The 18,632-nt window shown below is 46.6% G+C and overlaps 1 protein-coding gene across 1 annotated transcript in view; it reads right to left on the reverse strand.

Moving 5' to 3' along the window:
- Nucleotides 1-16,269, reverse strand: part of GRHL1 (grainyhead like transcription factor 1) — a 39,143-nt gene extending 22,874 nt beyond the window's left edge. The window contains exons 1-8 of the mRNA XM_027690152.1: nucleotides 16,161-16,269; nucleotides 12,426-12,612; nucleotides 9,323-9,393; nucleotides 7,440-7,830; nucleotides 6,563-6,639; nucleotides 5,604-5,760; nucleotides 5,017-5,128; nucleotides 4,009-4,103 (exon numbers count right to left, since the gene is read on the reverse strand). Of these exons, the coding sequence (XP_027545953.1) occupies nucleotides 4,009-4,103; nucleotides 5,017-5,128; nucleotides 5,604-5,760; nucleotides 6,563-6,639; nucleotides 7,440-7,830; nucleotides 9,323-9,393; nucleotides 12,426-12,612; nucleotides 16,161-16,180 (1,110 nt within the window). The 5' untranslated portion in view covers nucleotides 16,181-16,269. The remainder of the gene's footprint in view (nucleotides 1-4,008; nucleotides 4,104-5,016; nucleotides 5,129-5,603; nucleotides 5,761-6,562; nucleotides 6,640-7,439; nucleotides 7,831-9,322; nucleotides 9,394-12,425; nucleotides 12,613-16,160) is intronic.
- Between the last annotated feature and the right edge of the window lie 2,363 nt (nucleotides 16,270-18,632).

Genomic DNA, 18,632 nt, shown 5'->3' on the forward strand with positions numbered 1-18,632 from the left:
GCCTGCTTAGTCAACAAGGGGCAGGCACCTCCAGAGAAAGCTCCATCCCAGCTCCAGACACCCTGTCCCTAATGAAGTCATAGATGTGAAAGATGACGAGCATGTGCTCAGACATCTAAAAGCTTCTTTGCAGGAGAAGAACCCCACCTCGACTGTCTGCCAAACCCGGCAGACATCCAGGATGGGGTGGGAAACTGTTTGAAGTCTCCACAAGCCTCAGGGTAACTCCAGCGCTACCTGTTGCGTGCAAGTGAGTATCAGCTACACATCTTTGTCAGACTCATCGAATCACGCTTCCACCCAAGCAGGATGGCTGAGCAGCTACACTGGCTTTCTTAAATATCCCATTCAACAACTTACTAGTTCATCTAACATTAATTTTCCAGTTCGCCATCTTCCCTTTCCTTCTCACAAAGTGTGATTGTCTCCTCATCCAATTATTCCCCTTCCCTGGTCTGTGAGGTGATGGGATCAGACCTCACCCCTAACACAGACACCTGAAAGCCCATCTGAATTACCACTTCATCACTCCACAGTGCTTCCTGACAATCTTTCTAACCCTGACCACACTCTCCTTTTAATCTCAACAGCACCACTTCAGGGCAGTTTGCCTTTTCCTCTCAGAGCCTGGCCTTCCTCCCCCCACCCTCAGCTCCCTTCACTGTCTCAGAGCAAGGAGCCTTTGGATCCTGGGCCCTTTTCCAGCTTAAATACACTCTTGCAAAGGTCAGAGAATACTTAACCCAGCCTCTTCTATAAAGCAGCTGCTTCCAGCAGATCCTGTGATGTCCCAAAACAACAGAAGAGGGCAGAGGGGAGCTGCCGGAGAAGCGAATTTGCTCTGAAATTTATGGATACGGTCTGGGTCCCAGGGTGGGAAGCATCTGTCATGCATGAAATCCTCCTGGTTCCTACACCCACAGGCTCACAAAACAGCACAACGCTGCAGCCAGCTGTGTGACAATCCCATCCATGCAGAGCCAGGTATGTCCGATGCATCCAGTGACCAAAGCCCTGGCCTTGCTCTCAGCTCTCCCAGCACAATGCAACTGGGAAATGGGAAATACTTGTTGTTGAGGGCATCTCAAACTTCTTTTTTCCATCCCACAACTCCACAGCTACAAAACCCACACATTTTCCTTGCTACAGAGGAAGCACATGACTCACTGTGTTAAAGGAGCGTTTCTTCACCAGAAAGGTGTAGTTTACTAAATCCCCATAGTGCCCTAAGGGGACCAGCAAAGCACTCTGTCTGACAGGTGACACCCTCCTGAACAGACACAGTGGCAGAGGCACAATATCCCCGTACATGCCCACAAGAAGGCAAGAACTTGGTCCCAGAGCTGCTAGGGGCAACTCCTTGTGATAATATGCTACTTCTACATTAAATATGACACGCATCCAGAGTCCTGGGTGCTTAAATGAATAACTACATCAGAAATCCCAGACACAGAGCCTCATCACCTCCCACTTGACACTGCTGCAATGCTGCTTGACACTGGGATCAAATCATTCCCACAGCAAACTGGAAGCAAAAGCAAGAGAAGGAAACAGGAGAAGGATCAAGCCCAGAAGAATCACCTGGCTCTGGTCCAGGTAACTCCAGGGCTCAGGAAGCAAATTTCTAATAATCAAGGCTTGCTGGCTGGTTAAACATACCATCTATGCAGCACTTCTGCTGTTATTAAACATAAAACACTATTTATTACTGCGAAGGACTTTCTGCAGCATTAGAAACTCAGCTCTGTCTAATCTTTGCTCTCTTCATACACTTTAAGACTACTGTTGGGGGGGCAGCGGGGGAGGGAAAGGAGAGAGCAAGAGCATGCAAGGTAAATGAACCATGCAATAAAAATTGTTGAAATTGGCTCAGACATCTCCTGATAAGATCACAGAAGTTGAGAAAGAATTGCAGCTCTACTGGTGAGAAATTCAACCATTGACAAAAGACATCCACTCAGGAAAATACTGAAGTTAAACGGACACTTAAACACACAGAGCACTTACTAAAAATGCCAATTCTTTAAACACTGAAGTCGAGATTATTTTTGTCTTAATATGATTCTGATACCAGGAGCCAAGGCTTGCACATTTGGTATCAACAGTCCCCTCTGCAGGTTCATACAAACCAGTACTCACAGTACATGGATCTCACACACTAAGGCTGTGAATCTGGAAGAAAATTTGTCTCTCTAGCTACCAAACCAGTCTGTCTCACACCCCCCCCCACCACTTCATCCCATGAAGTTCAGTCCTGAGATGAAGTATCATCATAAGGGTCCTTAGAACTTTACAAGATGCTATACCATAGATTGAAACTACTCATTCAGGGCTCTGTACAGTGGCTGGGCAATAACTACCTGGTAGGAAGGGATGGCTTTCCTTGGGGCAGCCACAGGGTTCTCAGCACCATCTCTAAGCCCTGCTCCTGGGTTAGTGACCCATCCCTACTACTGCAGAATGGCTCAGCCAGTAGTGAGGCAGTTGCAGAAAGTGCTTCCATCTTCCCGAGGACTTGAATTGCTCTGTCTCCATGATCCACCTCTGCGTGCAAATCCTAAGCCTTTGTGTACCTTGCAGACACTGACTACCCAGGTTTGTTAAACGTCTGACTGGCTATGGCAGCAGGATAACACTTCGGGAATATTTACTGACTCCTTTTGACAGCCCTTCTGAAGCATCATCTGCTTGTTCACATGGTGAAGTGCTTCACGTTTCAGAAATCATGTCAGCCTTTTAGCATTCTCCAGCAGGTAAGGCCCTCCCTGCCAGCCCTCTCCACCAGGTTTGGCTTCAGTCAGGTTAACAGGGAAGCCTGGCACTCAACACCAGCTTCACAAGCAATGTCACACATGGTACAAGGCAGCACTTTCAGCAGCAGCACACACAGCTCCTCAGTGCTGCCTGCCAAGCATCCTAAACGTCTCCCACAGAGCTGAAACCCAACAGCACTCCCCATATAACCTTTTCTCCACAGTCATTGTGTAGCACAGAGCAAAGCTCATGGTGAGAGCGAGCTCTGTGCAGTGACACCAGCTTTTGTTCCTCCTGCAGAGCACACTGGCACACAGCTCCAGAGAAGGACCTGTGTCCTCTACTGAGAGTTCCCACGTCCCCCAAGCCAGGCTCTCCGTAGACATGGCACTCTGCAGCCATCAGTAGTTTTCCCCATGATGCTGGTGACTAGCACATAACATACTAGCAAGGGAACAGCCAGTCTCCAAAAACTGAAGAAAAATCATTCCCAATCTTTCAAGAAAATCCAAGCAGTAATGAAACTCTCCAAAGAAAGCTTCTGCTCTTTGACTCCAGTAACAAACTGGTGGGAAATGCCTTTAGAACTGAGTTAACTCGACTCTGACCTGCTGTGCTTGCACCTGAAGATATACAGGCCTTTTCCAAAAGCTGGAGTGGCTCAAACAGCTGCAGTTAGCTACTAGCTAGGGATGCTGCCCCTACCTACACACCTTCCATAGTGCCCACAGTTCTGAGAAAAGATCAAACCAGGGTTCACCAGGAGGCTGCTCTACTTTGAAATAGGTCACTGGGTGTTGGGATCTGTGGTTTAAGCAACACATGCTTTGGGAGCTCAGAGGCAGCTGCTACTCCCTCTTCTGCTGAAGGCAAGCCCATTGCTACAGCCTTAACTCCCTCAGAAGCTGCCCCTGCCTCCCACCGGGATCCTTCAAGAGCCTGTGCTCACTGCCAAGCCCAGCTATGCTCCATCACACCTCCCGCACCACCTCATCAGCTCTGGAAACGCTCAGTGCTTCCTTCTGTCAGTACTTGTCTGTCAGGCAGGCGGTTCTGCCAAGAACCTTCAAGCAGTTGCAAAGCTCTCCCAGTTGCACATCCAAACCCTCTTAAGAAATAGCCAGAAGGTTTTGCCTAATGTAAGAGCGTAAACAAACTTGTTACATGCTAATCACCAGGTAGGCCACACACCCTTCCCCTCCCCCAGCCCCTGAATCTGCTAAAAGGACAGGAAATATAATCGTGGTCACATACCTTCGCTTCCTCATTGATGTCCCAAGTGAAGGATATGGCATTGTAAGCGATCTCCTCGATGTTACTGATGGTGTTAAAGCTCTCCTTGTAGTCAGCTGTTAGAAAGAAGGATTCATGAGGGAGAGGAAGAAGAGATACTGTGTAAAGTCCTTAATCACACAAAGCAGCCAGAAACTGCAACTCTTCAGCAAAGGAAGCTGAACTGTACTTAGGAATGGATCATTAAAAAGCCTGGAAATGGTTCTTGTGCAAAACAACCCCAACAAACATGAGGAAGGAGGAAAATGGGACTTGTAGAAATTCTAAACTCCAGTGAGAAAGGAAGACATCCCAAATATCAGGTGTTCTGTGCTATGTGCAGGAAACTGTACCCTGCACAGCAAGGACATAAGCTCTCAATAAACTCCTTCAATAACAAACAAAGATTTGCATGCGCGTCTGCTTTAAGTGCCAGGTGATTAATCCCTGCTTTGATTCACAGAAGGAAGGGACGAGGAGTACAACCCAGCCTTCAGCCAGAGAAGGCTGGAAGTCAGCCAGCCCCAGCCTTGTCTGGAGGCAAGTGGAAATTTGCAGTGTTTTCTTTTTTCACATGTACCAAAGACCAGTTGTGAGCAAAGTTGTGGGAAGGAGGATCATTAGTGTTGAGGTACTTCTATGAGGATCTTGTCCTTTGAAGAAATCCAATATTTAGGACAGACACTGAGACTACAAGCTGTGATTTAGCTGCAAGCGCCAGGATATGCCAAAGCAACTGTTGTTTGGAAGGGGGGGTTAGATTTCCTAATGCAAACGCCTAAAGCCCACCAACCAAAATCCTCCAAAGATCAGCTTCTTTAAGGAGTCCTAAAAACTGCATTAGCTCCAAGCAATCAAAAGCTCTCTGGGCCTTCAGCAAGCCCACGGATAGCAGAGAGTGTTCCTTAAAATAACAAAGCTTTAGCAGAAAGCCAAACCTTGCCAAGGAATTAGGCATGAAGTTTGACATCAGCAATGAGTGTTCCTTACCTATGTCAATGCATCTTTGTTTGGCTGTGTGCTGTCTTGAGTGCCAGTATTTCCAGTGCCTGAGCTGATCTTCCCTTGTTTTGTCTTCAGCAAACACGACCATAATGACACTCTGAAAGGAGAGGGAGAGAAAGATTAAAAAAAATAAATAACAAAAATGTGAAAGATAAAGGCCAGAGAATACATTTGTTTTGGAAGTTCTCATCGGTATCAGGTTTTCTGCTTTAGGCTTTCCCACTTGAGGCATCACAGTGTACCTGCCACACTGCTGCCAAACTGGAAGGCAGACAGCATCACTTTCTGGGTCATAAACAGAGCAGAGCTGCTCTCCTAACTAGAATTCAGGGATCTCATTCCAGGTGTTGCATCACCTTTACACAAGTGCTGACACCACTTCTTAACAGACTGAGCCAGGATGGGCTGGTCTGGAAGTAGGTGGACAGCAAAGGAACGAACGTTGACGTAAGAGCGCGGGTAAGCTGGCCTTAGTGCTGATCCTCCAGTTTAGATTACTGCACTTTGGGAGAGTTTAAGGCCACCACTGTACACACCCTCTTTCCCAAGAAACCACAAAAGCTGCCACTCACTCGGACTTTACTGATGGGGTGATGGATTCCTTCACTGCTGCTGACTTCTTTCAGCGTGATGGGGTAAAATTGACCTTTGTTCAAGTAAGTCATTGTGCTGTCCCCAGGCTTCTGTCGGAGGGACTTGGAGGCTTCCAGAGTGTATTCAAAGTTATTCCTATAGAGCAAAGAGGGTAGCGATTGCTAAGGCATTTTCCTGGAAAGCCGACTAAACATTCCACATTTAATTTGGAGAAATTCCAAAGTCATTAGTTGACTCATTAAGCCATCAACAGGCAAGGAAGTTGGAAAACAGGATGAGCCCCTTTTTCAACCATTTCCTTCATGAATGAACATTTAAGAGAAGTTCTTGGTAAGCTAAATCCCAAGACACATCAGCAGGCAAGACTGGAAGGTCCCTATTCAGGCTGAGAGCAGCAAGCTGCTCTCACAGAACAGAAAAGTATCTATTAGCAATTTAATTAAATTCACAAGCTAATAAGCTATTCAGTGGCCATGGCCCTCTTGGTCAACTGCAACTAATCAAACAACTAATTTGCTCCCCTTCCTTGGAATTCAGATGAGCTCCTATTTCTGCTGTAGATTTCCAGCAGAGAGAAAACAAGACAAGCTGACCAGGGAGAGGAACACAGCTGGAAGCAAACTCCCAGACCACCAAAAAGCTCACAGACAGCACTGCACCTTCCCATGGGACAGGGCGCTGGTGCAAGGACAGTGACCGAAGCTGGGTGTATTTCCAACCCTGCAAGTAGTTTTCCTGAAAGTAGTTTTCTTTAAAGACAAAGGTAGGATTTTCAGCTGTGAAATTCAAATGAGCAGACACCGTTGTGGTTTTGAGATCCACAGCACCTCCAGTATCTGACAGACTTGGTGCAGAATGGCATGAGCTGTACTGTTTGCTTGTGGACAACTGTAAGAGAATGGGAAGATAGGGGCAAATGGGGGCCTTAAAGCATTACCCAGAAATGCTGTCAAAAACATAATCTTCTGAATTCATGTTGGCCATTCGCAGATTCAGTTCAGTAGGAAAGAAAACCTGGGGTAGACACAAAACAAAACACAACAATTAACACAAATGCAACAAGAAAAGTCAAGATTAAACTGATACTCATTACCACAGAACTTCTGGCAAGCAAATTGATCATCAGATAACAACTGATTTTTTGTCTGTACAAACAGGACACTTGAGCAGTGTTTTAATCCAAACTTCTGGGTGTCAACTAAGAACAACATCTGACAAGCCTTCTGAGTCAGCTTAGGGCAACATTTTAAAGCTTTCCCAAATCTCAAAGAAAGGGCATAGCTACGTAGCTCTTTAAGGTTTGGCTTAAAAATCAAACACAGTAACACTGTTGTTTTCAATTGGTACCATAAAACAAACCCCACAGATTTTCAACCAGGTTTAACTCTCACTCAAGGCCCCTACATAATCCAACTGTTTTCCACTGATACACACCACACCTAGAAACTGGTAGTAAGGAAGCTTACAGACATAGTCACTTCAGTTTGGCACCTGCAAAGGCACCACAGAGTGCTAAACTCTTGCAAAACCTGGCTCAGTGCTGTGGATCGATAACCATTTCCACAGTATGCAAGCCAAAGCCTCTGTCACTGGTAAGATTAGTCATTTGCTTTTGATAATAATTTCATGTCATGGAGGTTTTATTTTAAGTTCTAAACCTTTCTAAGAAAGTCTTCTATTCCTAAACCACTGGACAGATTTCTAACTCATGTAACAAGAACAGTTAAAGGTGGAACTGGATCTCTCCATCCAGATCAAGACACGTGCAGGCACACACACACAGACATACACAGGGCAACTGCCTCTCTTGGTACCTCTTGTACGCCCTCCTTGAAAGTCTCCGAGAAGGTGGAGTCTGGTGTTCGCCTCTGGGAGTTTTGGGGCTGGGTATTGGAACTGAACTGGTCAGGATTGAGGTTCCTGTCAAAGACCACCACTCGCTCAGGGGGCTCGGGGTGGTAGACGCTCGGTGGGATGCCCACGGCAAAGCCATGGGGCTGCGTCTCCGTTTTGATGGAATGGGTGGGCATCGTGGCAATCGAAACGGTGACTGTTGTGTCAGGGGTTGTGAGGTGGCCTCGCTTGTCCATGCCCATCTGGGGCGTGTGTGGAAGGACAATATTGAAAGGCACATTTTTCAGAACCTGGACTCTGTTTTCTCCAGCAGAAATGAGTGACTGTTCTGTCACATTTGGGATGCTGTTCCTAAAAAGGGCAAAAAGAAATCATGCATAAGTTATACAGCTTATTTTCTCATTAAACAAGAGCTAGAAATACTTTTTGGCCTTTTAGACAAGGATATCTGACACCAACTCTCCTGCTTGTGCAGAATAGCTCAATCCTAACCTGAAAAGCTGATAAACTCATTAAAAACGAAAAACTCCTCACCCACTGCTAACCAGCCCACCTTGGAGATTAATTACCCCGGAGCAAAGGGTGAGGGTTCACAGCCCAGATCCTCACTGCTTGGAAAACAGCAGTCCAAAACTAAGTGCTTCGAGGCCCTTCCCACCACGCATCGGCACACAAGGCTCATGGAACTGCTCTTTGGCAGACAGAGAAGGACTGAGAGCAAGGTTGCTGCTTCTCTGCCCCAGGACTGCGCACCACTCGAGAAGCACTAATAGGGAAATTACACCCCTCTCTCATGCACAAACCCCGGGGAAAATCCACACTGAGACTCCTGGGAGTGGTTTGCATAACTTGCCGCTCTCCACCCCACCACACTCATTTCTGCCAGGACAACACTGAGATCTGTGGCTGAGCTGACCTCACAGCTAGTAGCCACTAACTCAGCCTGCCCTCCCTTTCTCCCTCCCCATAAAGTGGTCCTGCCTGCTCCCTTGCACCAATTCTGATGCTCCCCTGCCTCTCTGATGAACCAGTTCAGCTTGTTCTGCTGGAACAAGCCACCTTTTTTTCCCCTGTTTGGTGATGGGTCAGTGTAAGACCAGAGCTGGTACAAGGGGAGCAGTGGGAACCAGATTGCTCTTCTAAACAACAGGGTATTCAATCAGCTCAGCCAGATCACAAAACCTCACCTTGGGACCTTAAAGCATTCTAATCTGTCCAAAAGAAAAGGATGGTAGAAGTGGGAGCCTGGCTTGAGTGAACCTCACATTGGTAATATTCACTTAATCAATATCATTTTCTGCTTGAGAGGGAGGGCAGAAAGGGGAAGAAAGAAAGGAGTTCCAGAGGATACAAAGGAAGTCCAAGCAATACCAACCCAAAACTAAATGACAAGCACTTTGAAGTCCTTCCCTACGAGCCCAATGCATGAAACAGCAATGCTGTTAGTACCCAAGAGCAACATCTGCAGAGAGTAACTGAAGTAACCTCATGCAAAAATAAAAGGGTCACCAGTGACCTCCACAGCCTGGGGAAGGGGTGCCTGTGCTACCAGACTGTGTCTAATGTCAGAGAGAGCAGCTTTTGCTATGCTGACTGCGTGACACTAGTACACAAAAAGCAGAAGGATGGCAACAAGAAGCAGTTTGAGCCTCAGCTCTCCACACTGTTCTCCAATCCCCATCCTGTTCCTGGGACAACATAGGAATCTGAGGCACAGAGTAAAAGCAAACAATCTCTCTCTTCCAGCACAACACAATAGTGCAGCAAGTTACCTTCTTTCAGCAGCTTTGGTGGTCTAGGAGAGAAGGGAGATAAGCAGAGAAGCAATAACAAAAAATAATACCTTTTGCTATGATCTTGTTCAGGATGTTCTACCTCTGGTTTAGCTGTTGAAGATCTCCTCTCCCTTGGAACCTGGGAAATTTAAGACATATTATAATTCAATTCTTACTCCCATAAAAAAAAACAACCTCCTTAAAACAGAGCCTTTTGGTCAAATTATGAAAGTGTTACTCTCTGATGGCCAGTCATTATTAACATTACCGCTTGACCAGTATTCGCAGGGTTTGGGGATGCCAGGCCCACCCCAGGAGATGCCCCACGGATCCCCCTGCAGCTGACTTGGTCAGCTGTGTCAGCCCCGGGCTCCTGTCGGCACCAAGTGGTGGGAAAATCAGTGCAGAAAGCCATCCATCCTTGGCTGGATCATCAGCACCAGGGTGAGCAGGACCAGATTTCCCAAGGTTTGTGCTGGCAGTGCAGGTTTACTCTTCCGCAGGCTGGCAGAGTTCAGTTTGCTGGATGAACTCAAAGCTTGTGAAAGGACACTGCTCCATAGCCACTTCCCCAGGAACACATGCTCTCTAGGTCATCCCGCTAAGACCACTTGAGGCTCTCCTTTCTTCTCGGACACCAGGGGATTTGTGGAGGACCAGGTCCAATAAGCATATTGGGATGTTACAGCTCATATTTGTGCACGGCCACACACAACACACTGGCCCAAGCTATACTAAATATTTTATAAACAAAAGGTAACAACCAGTGCTCTGGATTTAAGACAGCTCAATACTGCTCCTCATATTTTATGCCAGGGACATGATTTGCCCTGAAAACACAAACACCGATCACACAAGTCACCTCATCCACACACATGCACACCCATTTTTCTGGCTGCCCTGCAAGGCCAAGGCACACAGACCGTGAACTCTTGGAGCTGTGGTGGCTCAGTTTCTTGCATGGAGCACACAGCCAGTGCCTCAGCAACCCAAACAGCTCTTGCAACCACTGGCACAAGCCCATGGTGCTCAGGTCCCCTCAGCCACACAGCAAGTCCACACAAGCTCCCCTGCCAACCCACACGTAGGGCCCAGGACTTTTGCCACCCTCAACACGCCTCCTGAACAGGGAAAGCAAACACCTTCTGGTGTATGGACAAGTGAACTCCCACCACTCTCCTTTGTTGAAGCCTGTTCAGATCCTGCCTCTGTTTGCCAGCTTAGGTCCAGTATGGAGAATTACCACTTCAGTGCTAACTCAAAGGCTGATGGAATACTTGCATGAACAGCATACTATTTTAAACAGTCCCCAAGCGAAAACTAAGTCCTCATTCTTCCACATAACCATGAATCTCCAATAACACCAGAATTCTAAGATTTTCTGTGGTAACCAGCAAAATTTGGAGAATATCTAGCTGGAGACTGCTGGGAGACCAGCACTAGCTAGTCTGAAAAACAAGGGTCTTCCAAGCTGCATTTGGCCAGTGCTCCCAAATGATAGATTTCTCTCAAAATTTGTTGCCTATAAGGCCTTATTAAGCACAGTTGAGCAATCAAGGTAGCCCAGAAGTCAAATGGAAGGAAATGAAAGTTGTTTAGTTTTGCGGGTTTGGGGTTTTTTTAATACAAAAGTGATCTCATCAGCTGCCTTTAATATTGCAGAGGGGGCATACTAGAACTGCCTAGACATCATCTCTCCAACATTGCTCCATAACAGCCCACAATAAATCTTTCAACCTCTAACTATTTTGCTTCACCCAGGTGTGCAGCATACCTGTTCTTCCACTGATTTTTTTCTGTACACCCACTGATACCCAAACATAAGAGGAAACCCTGAATTAGGCATTTATGTACAGCAAATCTCTTCTGCTTTGCTGAGCATGAAGGATCAACATCAACGTTCCTTTTGTAATCTACAGGTTTAGAGATCAAAATTGATTTTGTGGATTAAAATTGTTCCAGTGAAAGCATGTTGTTGTTTCTTCTTTTTTTCCCCCCAAAAGCATAGCAAGCACAGGCACAAAGCAGAAAGCCAGTTTTCTCACAAAACTAGTTGAATAACATCCACATCAGTGAGTCTGTGGCATTCTGTCGTGTGTGTGTAGAGTGTTAATCTCCATATTAAGCATTACAAGAATATTTTGATACGTAAGACGTGTTCAACTTTTAAAAAGGGCAGGCAAGGATTTTGTCTGCACCAGGCAACCTCTCCTTGTGCTTGAAGAACATACTGAGGCTGGCAACTCCACTCACTACTGCTGAAAGGCACTAGCCAAAATGCCAGGCACGAGGGCCAAGTCAAACTCCTACATGCTCAGCAAAGAAAAAACAGGCATCTCCACCCAGTAAGCCAGGCCACCATAACACAGGTGTCTTAACACAAGCAGGACCCCTCCCTGCCTGGAAATGCCTGTTGGTCTCTTCTGACCTGGACCAGAGACTACCCTGGCCTATACTTTTGGTATTTAGGAAAGAAAGCTCAGCAAAATGCACCCCATGCAGACCAGAATCTGTTTGACTGCTTAACTCAGCTGTGAGCAACTAGGAAGGCACATGTCTTCAAGAAGACCATGAGCACTGGGGAAGAGAACCACAATTGCCAAAGGATTAACAGATTACAGCAGCTGAAGCTCACTGAGGGTTAGAGAGATGCAGATAGCAACTCCTTCAGGTGGACACTTCTGCCTCACACACCACCCAAAATCTGTAGTTATAGCTTAGTATCAGCTGAGACTAAGGTAACACAACAAAGCCCCAGCCAAAGCTAACAGTCCACCACATGAGCAAAAGAAGAGAAGTTTCGTTCTCCATGTATATTTACATTCAGACGGGGATATGGTACCAAAGTGTCATTCTTCATGACTATTTCTATAACTCATTGCCTTCTGCAGAGCCCAGGGTCAAGAGGCAAGGAAAGCGCTGCGGAAGCTGAAAAGCAGCAAAGTGCTACCGAACCTTTACATTAAGATCCAGGGGATCTTATTTTACTGAGCTAAAAATAAACCACATTTCAGAAAGAGAGATGTGGAATTTTTTCCCTTTGAAAACCACATAGTTTAAAGTCCTCATGATCTATTCATAGATTCTGTAAAATCCTCTAGCAAATGACACCTTTCCTACAGGTGGAACAAGAGCTCCTCCGGCTGCCAGAGCGTACCCACGCCAATCTACCTTGTAGTAATCATACAGCAGTCCCAGGGCAGCTGCACTGTCTTCATCCCCATTGATGCTCATCATAGCTTTGGTAGCTGCTGTAAGGGGATTTTCAAGAAAGGTTTTCCAGGCCTCATCTTCATTGGTGTAAGGACGTCTCTGAGAGTAGAGAGAATCATTCTGAAGAACCAACACGGGTCTTTTACTTGAATCATAAAAAAAAAAGAAGAAATAAAAAAAGCCACCTGTTAGAACACATGAAAAACATTCCTGAAGTTCTTCAAAATAAGCTGCCCCAGTTTCACAGGGTTCACACTCTGATTCAGTGTACTACAAGGATTAGTCAACACAAAAGCCCAGAAACCTAATTCTGATCTCACTCATGCTCGGTGTAAATCAGGATTAATTTGACCAAACTCAGATGGATTACACCAGCCGATATAAAAAGACAAAGCCGTTTAAGACCGCACCTGACCTGCTCATGCTCTGAATCCAACCCAGAAAGAGTTACACACACACTAGCCTACCACTTACCAAGCCTCCTATGTAATACTGCCAAGCTGAAATCTGTTTCAGTTACCACGTGGAACTAGAAAATGTGAATTAACAAAACATCTCTTTCCTCCAGCACTTTCAAGTGTCTTCGCTCCCAGAATATATCTAAAAACACCACCTAGAAGCTACCCATTAGTTACAGACTATGCAGGGAAACTGGCCAAGGGGACTTGAAATCAACATGGAAGTGTTTTTCTCTGACAAGAAACAAAAAGATTTACTGCCTGGTTACCGTTGAAATAATCCATGACACTAGTTTGAAACACCCTCAATAGATAAGTGAAGAAAAAAAAAAGAAAAAAACTGAGTTATTCCCTTTATGTTGCAATATATAAAAAAGAAATTATTTTTACTCTGAACATTTTGAGATTGTTGAGAACAGGAAAGCTCCAACATAACTTGGACCTTCTGCCCACAGGCAAAAGTGGGACATGTGCAGAAAATGCTGTCCTGCCAGCCCACACAACTTAGTATTTTTTTTTGTTCTATTGGTAAAATATATGCTGCTTCTTCCAAGTCAGCTCAAGATAATGTTTAAATCTGACTTTTAAGCCAGTTCAAACAGTTCTCTTTCCGGTGCAAGTGTAATATTAATTTACTGCAGATTGGTTGAGGGAGAAGGGGAGGCCTCTTTATTTTCTTAAATAATCCCAAACTTGTCATTTTTAATGAATTGGTAATAGTTTAAAATAAATAAATAATTGTTTAAAAACAATTAACCCCATAAAAAGCAGTTCCCCACCACCATCACACGCTTTCCCTGGTAGATAAGCATTCTTTGCATCTATTTACCCAGATGCATTCAGGGACTGAAATATACTACAAGTACAAAACGTTGTGAAATAGAAAGTTGTGAAATACCCTAATCACTATAATCAGCTTAGCAGTATCCTACATTTATCACCACCTTCTACCAAAAAGATTGCAAAGCATATTACGCGTTCGATGCTTTATCAGTTACACAAGTCATCTTGCTGAGCTTCCATCGGACAGCTTGGCTGAGCTGAAGACACTGAAAGCAAGTGGGAGTTTCCAGGACTTGTAAGAGCACTTTCTGGCTATAAATCAGTATTATATAGTTCGCAAAAAGCAAACAACGATGACAAAGGAGACAAGCTCTTGCACCATGCCCTTTCTTTAGGTCTTCACACATATTTGTGTACGCAACAGAATGCAGATACCTCTGGTATTGAGGACATCTTTCTATCAAAGTCGGGGAGCAGCAGAAGCCAAAGCAGAATTTTTCTTCAGGGACATGATACAAACTCCTATTCTTATACAATGTGATAAAAGAAGCCTCCAATATCCATTGCAAATGGGTAAATCCTCCAGTTACACTCTCATAGAGAAAAAGTAACTGGAAGTAACCTGGGTGCAGTTCACTTTATCCATCCCTGCAAAGCTGAAGGGGTAAGAGCCTTGCTAGAACTCACAGCACTAAGCTGATTCCCTCCAGCAAAGCAACTCACATGCGAAGAGAGAACCAAGGAAGAACCAAAAACACTGAGAACTAAAACAGCAACTAATCAGAAACATAGCAAATGCAAAACCTACATATTTTTGTGTGATTTCTTTGTCATTGAAACACACAAATATAATGCACATTGCCCTACAGGTAACCCACCCCACTACAAACAATGCTGAAAAAATTAATTGCAGAATTATCAGGAGAAGTGCAGGGTTTGGCAGGAACTTAATCCTTTAGGAGAAATACAGCTTCTTTCACGAAAACAAGAATATATTAATAAGAGAAGGCAAACATATTTTTCCTAAGTTTTAAAATATAACTGGCATGTGGATCTGCTCACAGAGTAGTAGATGTGTCCAGCAAAGGCTGAAATTAAGTTTCTTACTGCAGTTTTAATAATTTCTGAATTTTATTTTCTACGTGAATGCAGTGGGAGCAGAGAAATATTACAAAAAGCAGATACTCTCTCTTTGCCTGCGAGGATCGCCCAGCCCTCAACACTCTGTGTTCAGATCACAGAAACTATTCCTACTTACTTTGCTGATCCAGGATCCTGCCGCCTTCTCCCTTACCCTGCAATTTACCTGGCGACACTCAGGGCTGCCCAGCCGTGCTGTAGCTGCTCCTGCTCAGCGCACACCTTTAATGCTGAGGCAGCACCAAAGATTTCTTTCACCGTCTCCTGCGTGCCAGAACAGCGAAGTGCACGTAACTAAATTGCTACGGCCTTATCTACTAAGTGTCACTGGAAATAAGAACATCTATGAAAAATCCTAATCACAGAGACGAGTTAGCAAGCTGCTGCACTGGAGTCCTCTTTATAGGGTAACATACTGAAATAAAAACTTTGGTAAAAACATATGCTTTCCCTAGTAAAGGAATGCGTTGAGTCACCAACCATTCAAAGTATAGAAATTTTATAATCGGTTCTTCAATTCAAATCAGTTCAGAGTTACCCCATTTTCCGGCATTCAAGCGTCCACGGCCACCGTCTACAGACGGACACAGTGACAAGTGCAGGAACAGACCGGAATCTTTAAACACCGCCCGGGATCCGCTTGAAGGCGACGTCTCGCATTCAACACCACGGAGTTACAGCACACACACCTCGAGCTCAGTTTAACTCTTTCCACACCCAGTTTCGGCTACTCCGGGCATCGCCGCAGCCGAGCTCGGCAGGAGCTCCCCTTACCTGCCGAAGTCCACCTTGCCGGAGGGATGCGCCTCGTAGAAGTCCATGGGGGCCGCTGCGGCCGCCGGGCAGCGGCGCAGGGGCTCGGCCCGGTCCCTCGGCCCCAGCACAGGGGGCTCCCGGCGCTGCTCCGCGCCCGCTGCTCCGGACGGCGCGGCCGCCGCCGCTGCCGCCCGCATTTAAGGCGCGGCCCCGCGGGGCGGGGGGCGGCCCCACGCCTCGCTGCAGGGATCGGGTTTCAAAGCCGTCCCGGCCTCGCCGCTCGCCCCGCGGGGCGGGGTGGCCGCCGGGGTCGCCCCGCGGCGCCGCAGGACCCCCCTCGGGGCTCAGCCCCCCCTTCGCCCCCCGCCATTTCGCACCGCCCCGCCGCAGCCTCCGGTCACTCCCCCGCAAGGAGGACGAAGGGGGGCGGACCCCGGCAGAGCGGCTCCCCCGGCCCGGCCCCGGGCGGCGAGCCCCTCTCGCCGCAGCCCCCCGGCGGGGCGGCGGCACCGGTCGGACCGGCCGCGGTGGTTCTTCCCCCGCCCGGCTCACTCACTTGTCGTAGTCCTGTGTCATGTCTGGCGGAGGCAGCGGGCGGCAGAACTGGCCGGGCGGGTCGGGAGGAGCAGCGCCGCGCACCCGCCGCTCCCACGGCTTTTGTCGGCTGCTCTCGCCCGCTCAGGTGCTCCCGCAGCCGCAGGTGGCCGCGCGCCTCGCCGCGCCCCCATTGGCTGCTGCGGGCCGAGGGGCGGGGCCGCCGCGCCCGCATTGGGTGGCTGGGCGCGGGGGGGCGGGGCCGGCGCGCGTGCGGGGCCGGGACAGCGCCGAGGGAGCGGGACGAGCGGCGGGAGAGATCCCCCGGAACGGGGTGACCGGGGGTTCCTCGGCGCCGCCTGAGAGGGGCCGTCACCCCCCGGGACCCGCCCCTGCATTGGGGCTCACGCTGGGGGACGCGGGAAGTACTCTTTCTCCCGCGGGATCTTTCTCGCGCTAAAAATATGTTTCCCTTCTCTCTCTCTCCCGTCCCATATAACTATTTTTTTTCATGTACTACAGCCACTTTTAGGAAAATCTAAACCAAACACAATTGTATGAATTGTCTTTAATGTATATCTTAATCTGCGCGAGGGGAAATTCTGATTGAACGTTTGGGGTCATTTCTTCATAGAAAGACTGATTAGACATTGGAAGGGGCTGCCCAGGAAGTGGCTGCCCAGGGAGGTGGTGGGCTCACCGTTCCTGGAGGTGTTCAGGGACAGACTGGACGAGGCACGCGGTGCCATGGTCTAGTTGACATGGTGGTGATTGCTCATAGGTTGGACTCAATGACCTCAGAGGTCTTTTCCAACCTGATTGATTCCGTGATTCTGTGCATTTGCACAAGCACTACAGCAGCTGCCGAAGGGCAGTAGATCCATGTGTCGTTTGATGCCTTACAGATGAACCCAGCTTTGTGGAGAAAGGGAGGTTTACAATGCAGTTACTGCTGCAAATGCATCGAAATCCTCCAGTTTAACACCAGCAGCAACATCATAAACACACCAGATATATCCAAAGTGGCATGCATGAAGTTAAATCAGAAAGATCTTCAGCTTCTCCTTGAGAAATAAGGGTGGGAGGTTGCTTGTTTAAGTAACAAGTTGAATCAAACCCATACAGCAATGATACTATCTATCATATGTCAAGATGCTTCAGATAGCTACTGTAATTTAAAAGTATGCTCACTAATAAGAGGTCTCTCCTTCTAGGTCAAAATCTCTTCCCTATTTGTACAGGATATACTCCAATGCAAAACTATAGAAGGACAATTCAAGCAGCCGACAGAAGGAAATATGAAACTGAAGAGAACAAACTTTAACTAAGGGTCTAATCCTGGAAGTTGCTTAATATCCTCTGACTGGATTACAACTAGCATTCTAGAAACAAAATGCTTTGTTTAGATCTGCAAACATTGCCACTAGGATGACAAAAGATAAATATCATTCATTACTGAAGTAGGATCTCGCTTTACAAAGTGAAATGAACTGATGTAAATTGTTCTTTATGACATGCAGTAAAAGGTATTCTACATTTTTAAACAGTTTTACAAAATCTAATTCAAGATTACACAGAAAAAAATTTCTTACCTGTCCTCACATATGATAAAAATACTATAATCTGATGAAGATGTCAGAAAGTTACATTTTTCCAAACAAGTATAACTCGCTTTGCTTCCAATACAAATTACAAAACTAGCTCCAAATCACAAGCTCTGGGAAGGACTGCTGACTTTGTTAGGTGTCATTCAGTCCTCACATTCCCTGCATCTGTTCATAGAATTCTGGGATATGCAGACACAATTGCTGCTTTTTGGCACAGGTGCAAACTTTTCATTAACAATAAAATATAATACTGCCCTGTAGCCGTAGGTGATCCAGATGCAGTATGTGCTGGAGTTCAATTGCACCCAAATTGCTAAAATCTTAGTAATGTGCCACACTTGGTATTCCTACTTAATTTGAGTTTACTATTTTATTCCAAATAACTCAAAGCTGTTTGCCTTTGCAAAAGGGATGGCTTTTCTTAACAGCCTGATACACCAATGAAAACTTGGTTATCGCCATAGCAATCACTTCCACATTCAGGAGACAATGATATAAACACCGGATTGTGACACCACTGACTAATCTGCCGGTCACAATCTAGACTCTGCAACACCACTGGTAGGTGTATTTATGTGATGTCACTAACTGGGTTGCATCATCACCAAGTAAAATCAGGGAAGAAGCACAAAGGGATTTAGCAGAGCTTTGGCTGGGGCATAAAGCCATGCCAGCCTGGTGTGGCAGCGCTCTGGCAGGACTCCCCTTGCTCTGCACTGGTTGGTGTTCCCTACAACTTCTTCCCTCGCTCAGCCTTTTCACCTCAATCCACTGCTCCTCTCCACCTTTCATGCCCTTCCCTTTACCTTTCCTTCTGCCTCTGTCCTGCCTTCAGCATTCTCCTTCCCTTCTTCACGCATTCATTTCCTTTTAAACAAATTCCACTA

Source organism: Neopelma chrysocephalum, unplaced genomic scaffold (genome assembly GCF_003984885.1).
Source record: "Neopelma chrysocephalum unplaced genomic scaffold, ASM398488v2 Primary Assembly neopelma1_80b, whole genome shotgun sequence".
NCBI lineage: Eukaryota > Metazoa > Chordata > Aves > Passeriformes > Pipridae > Neopelma > Neopelma chrysocephalum.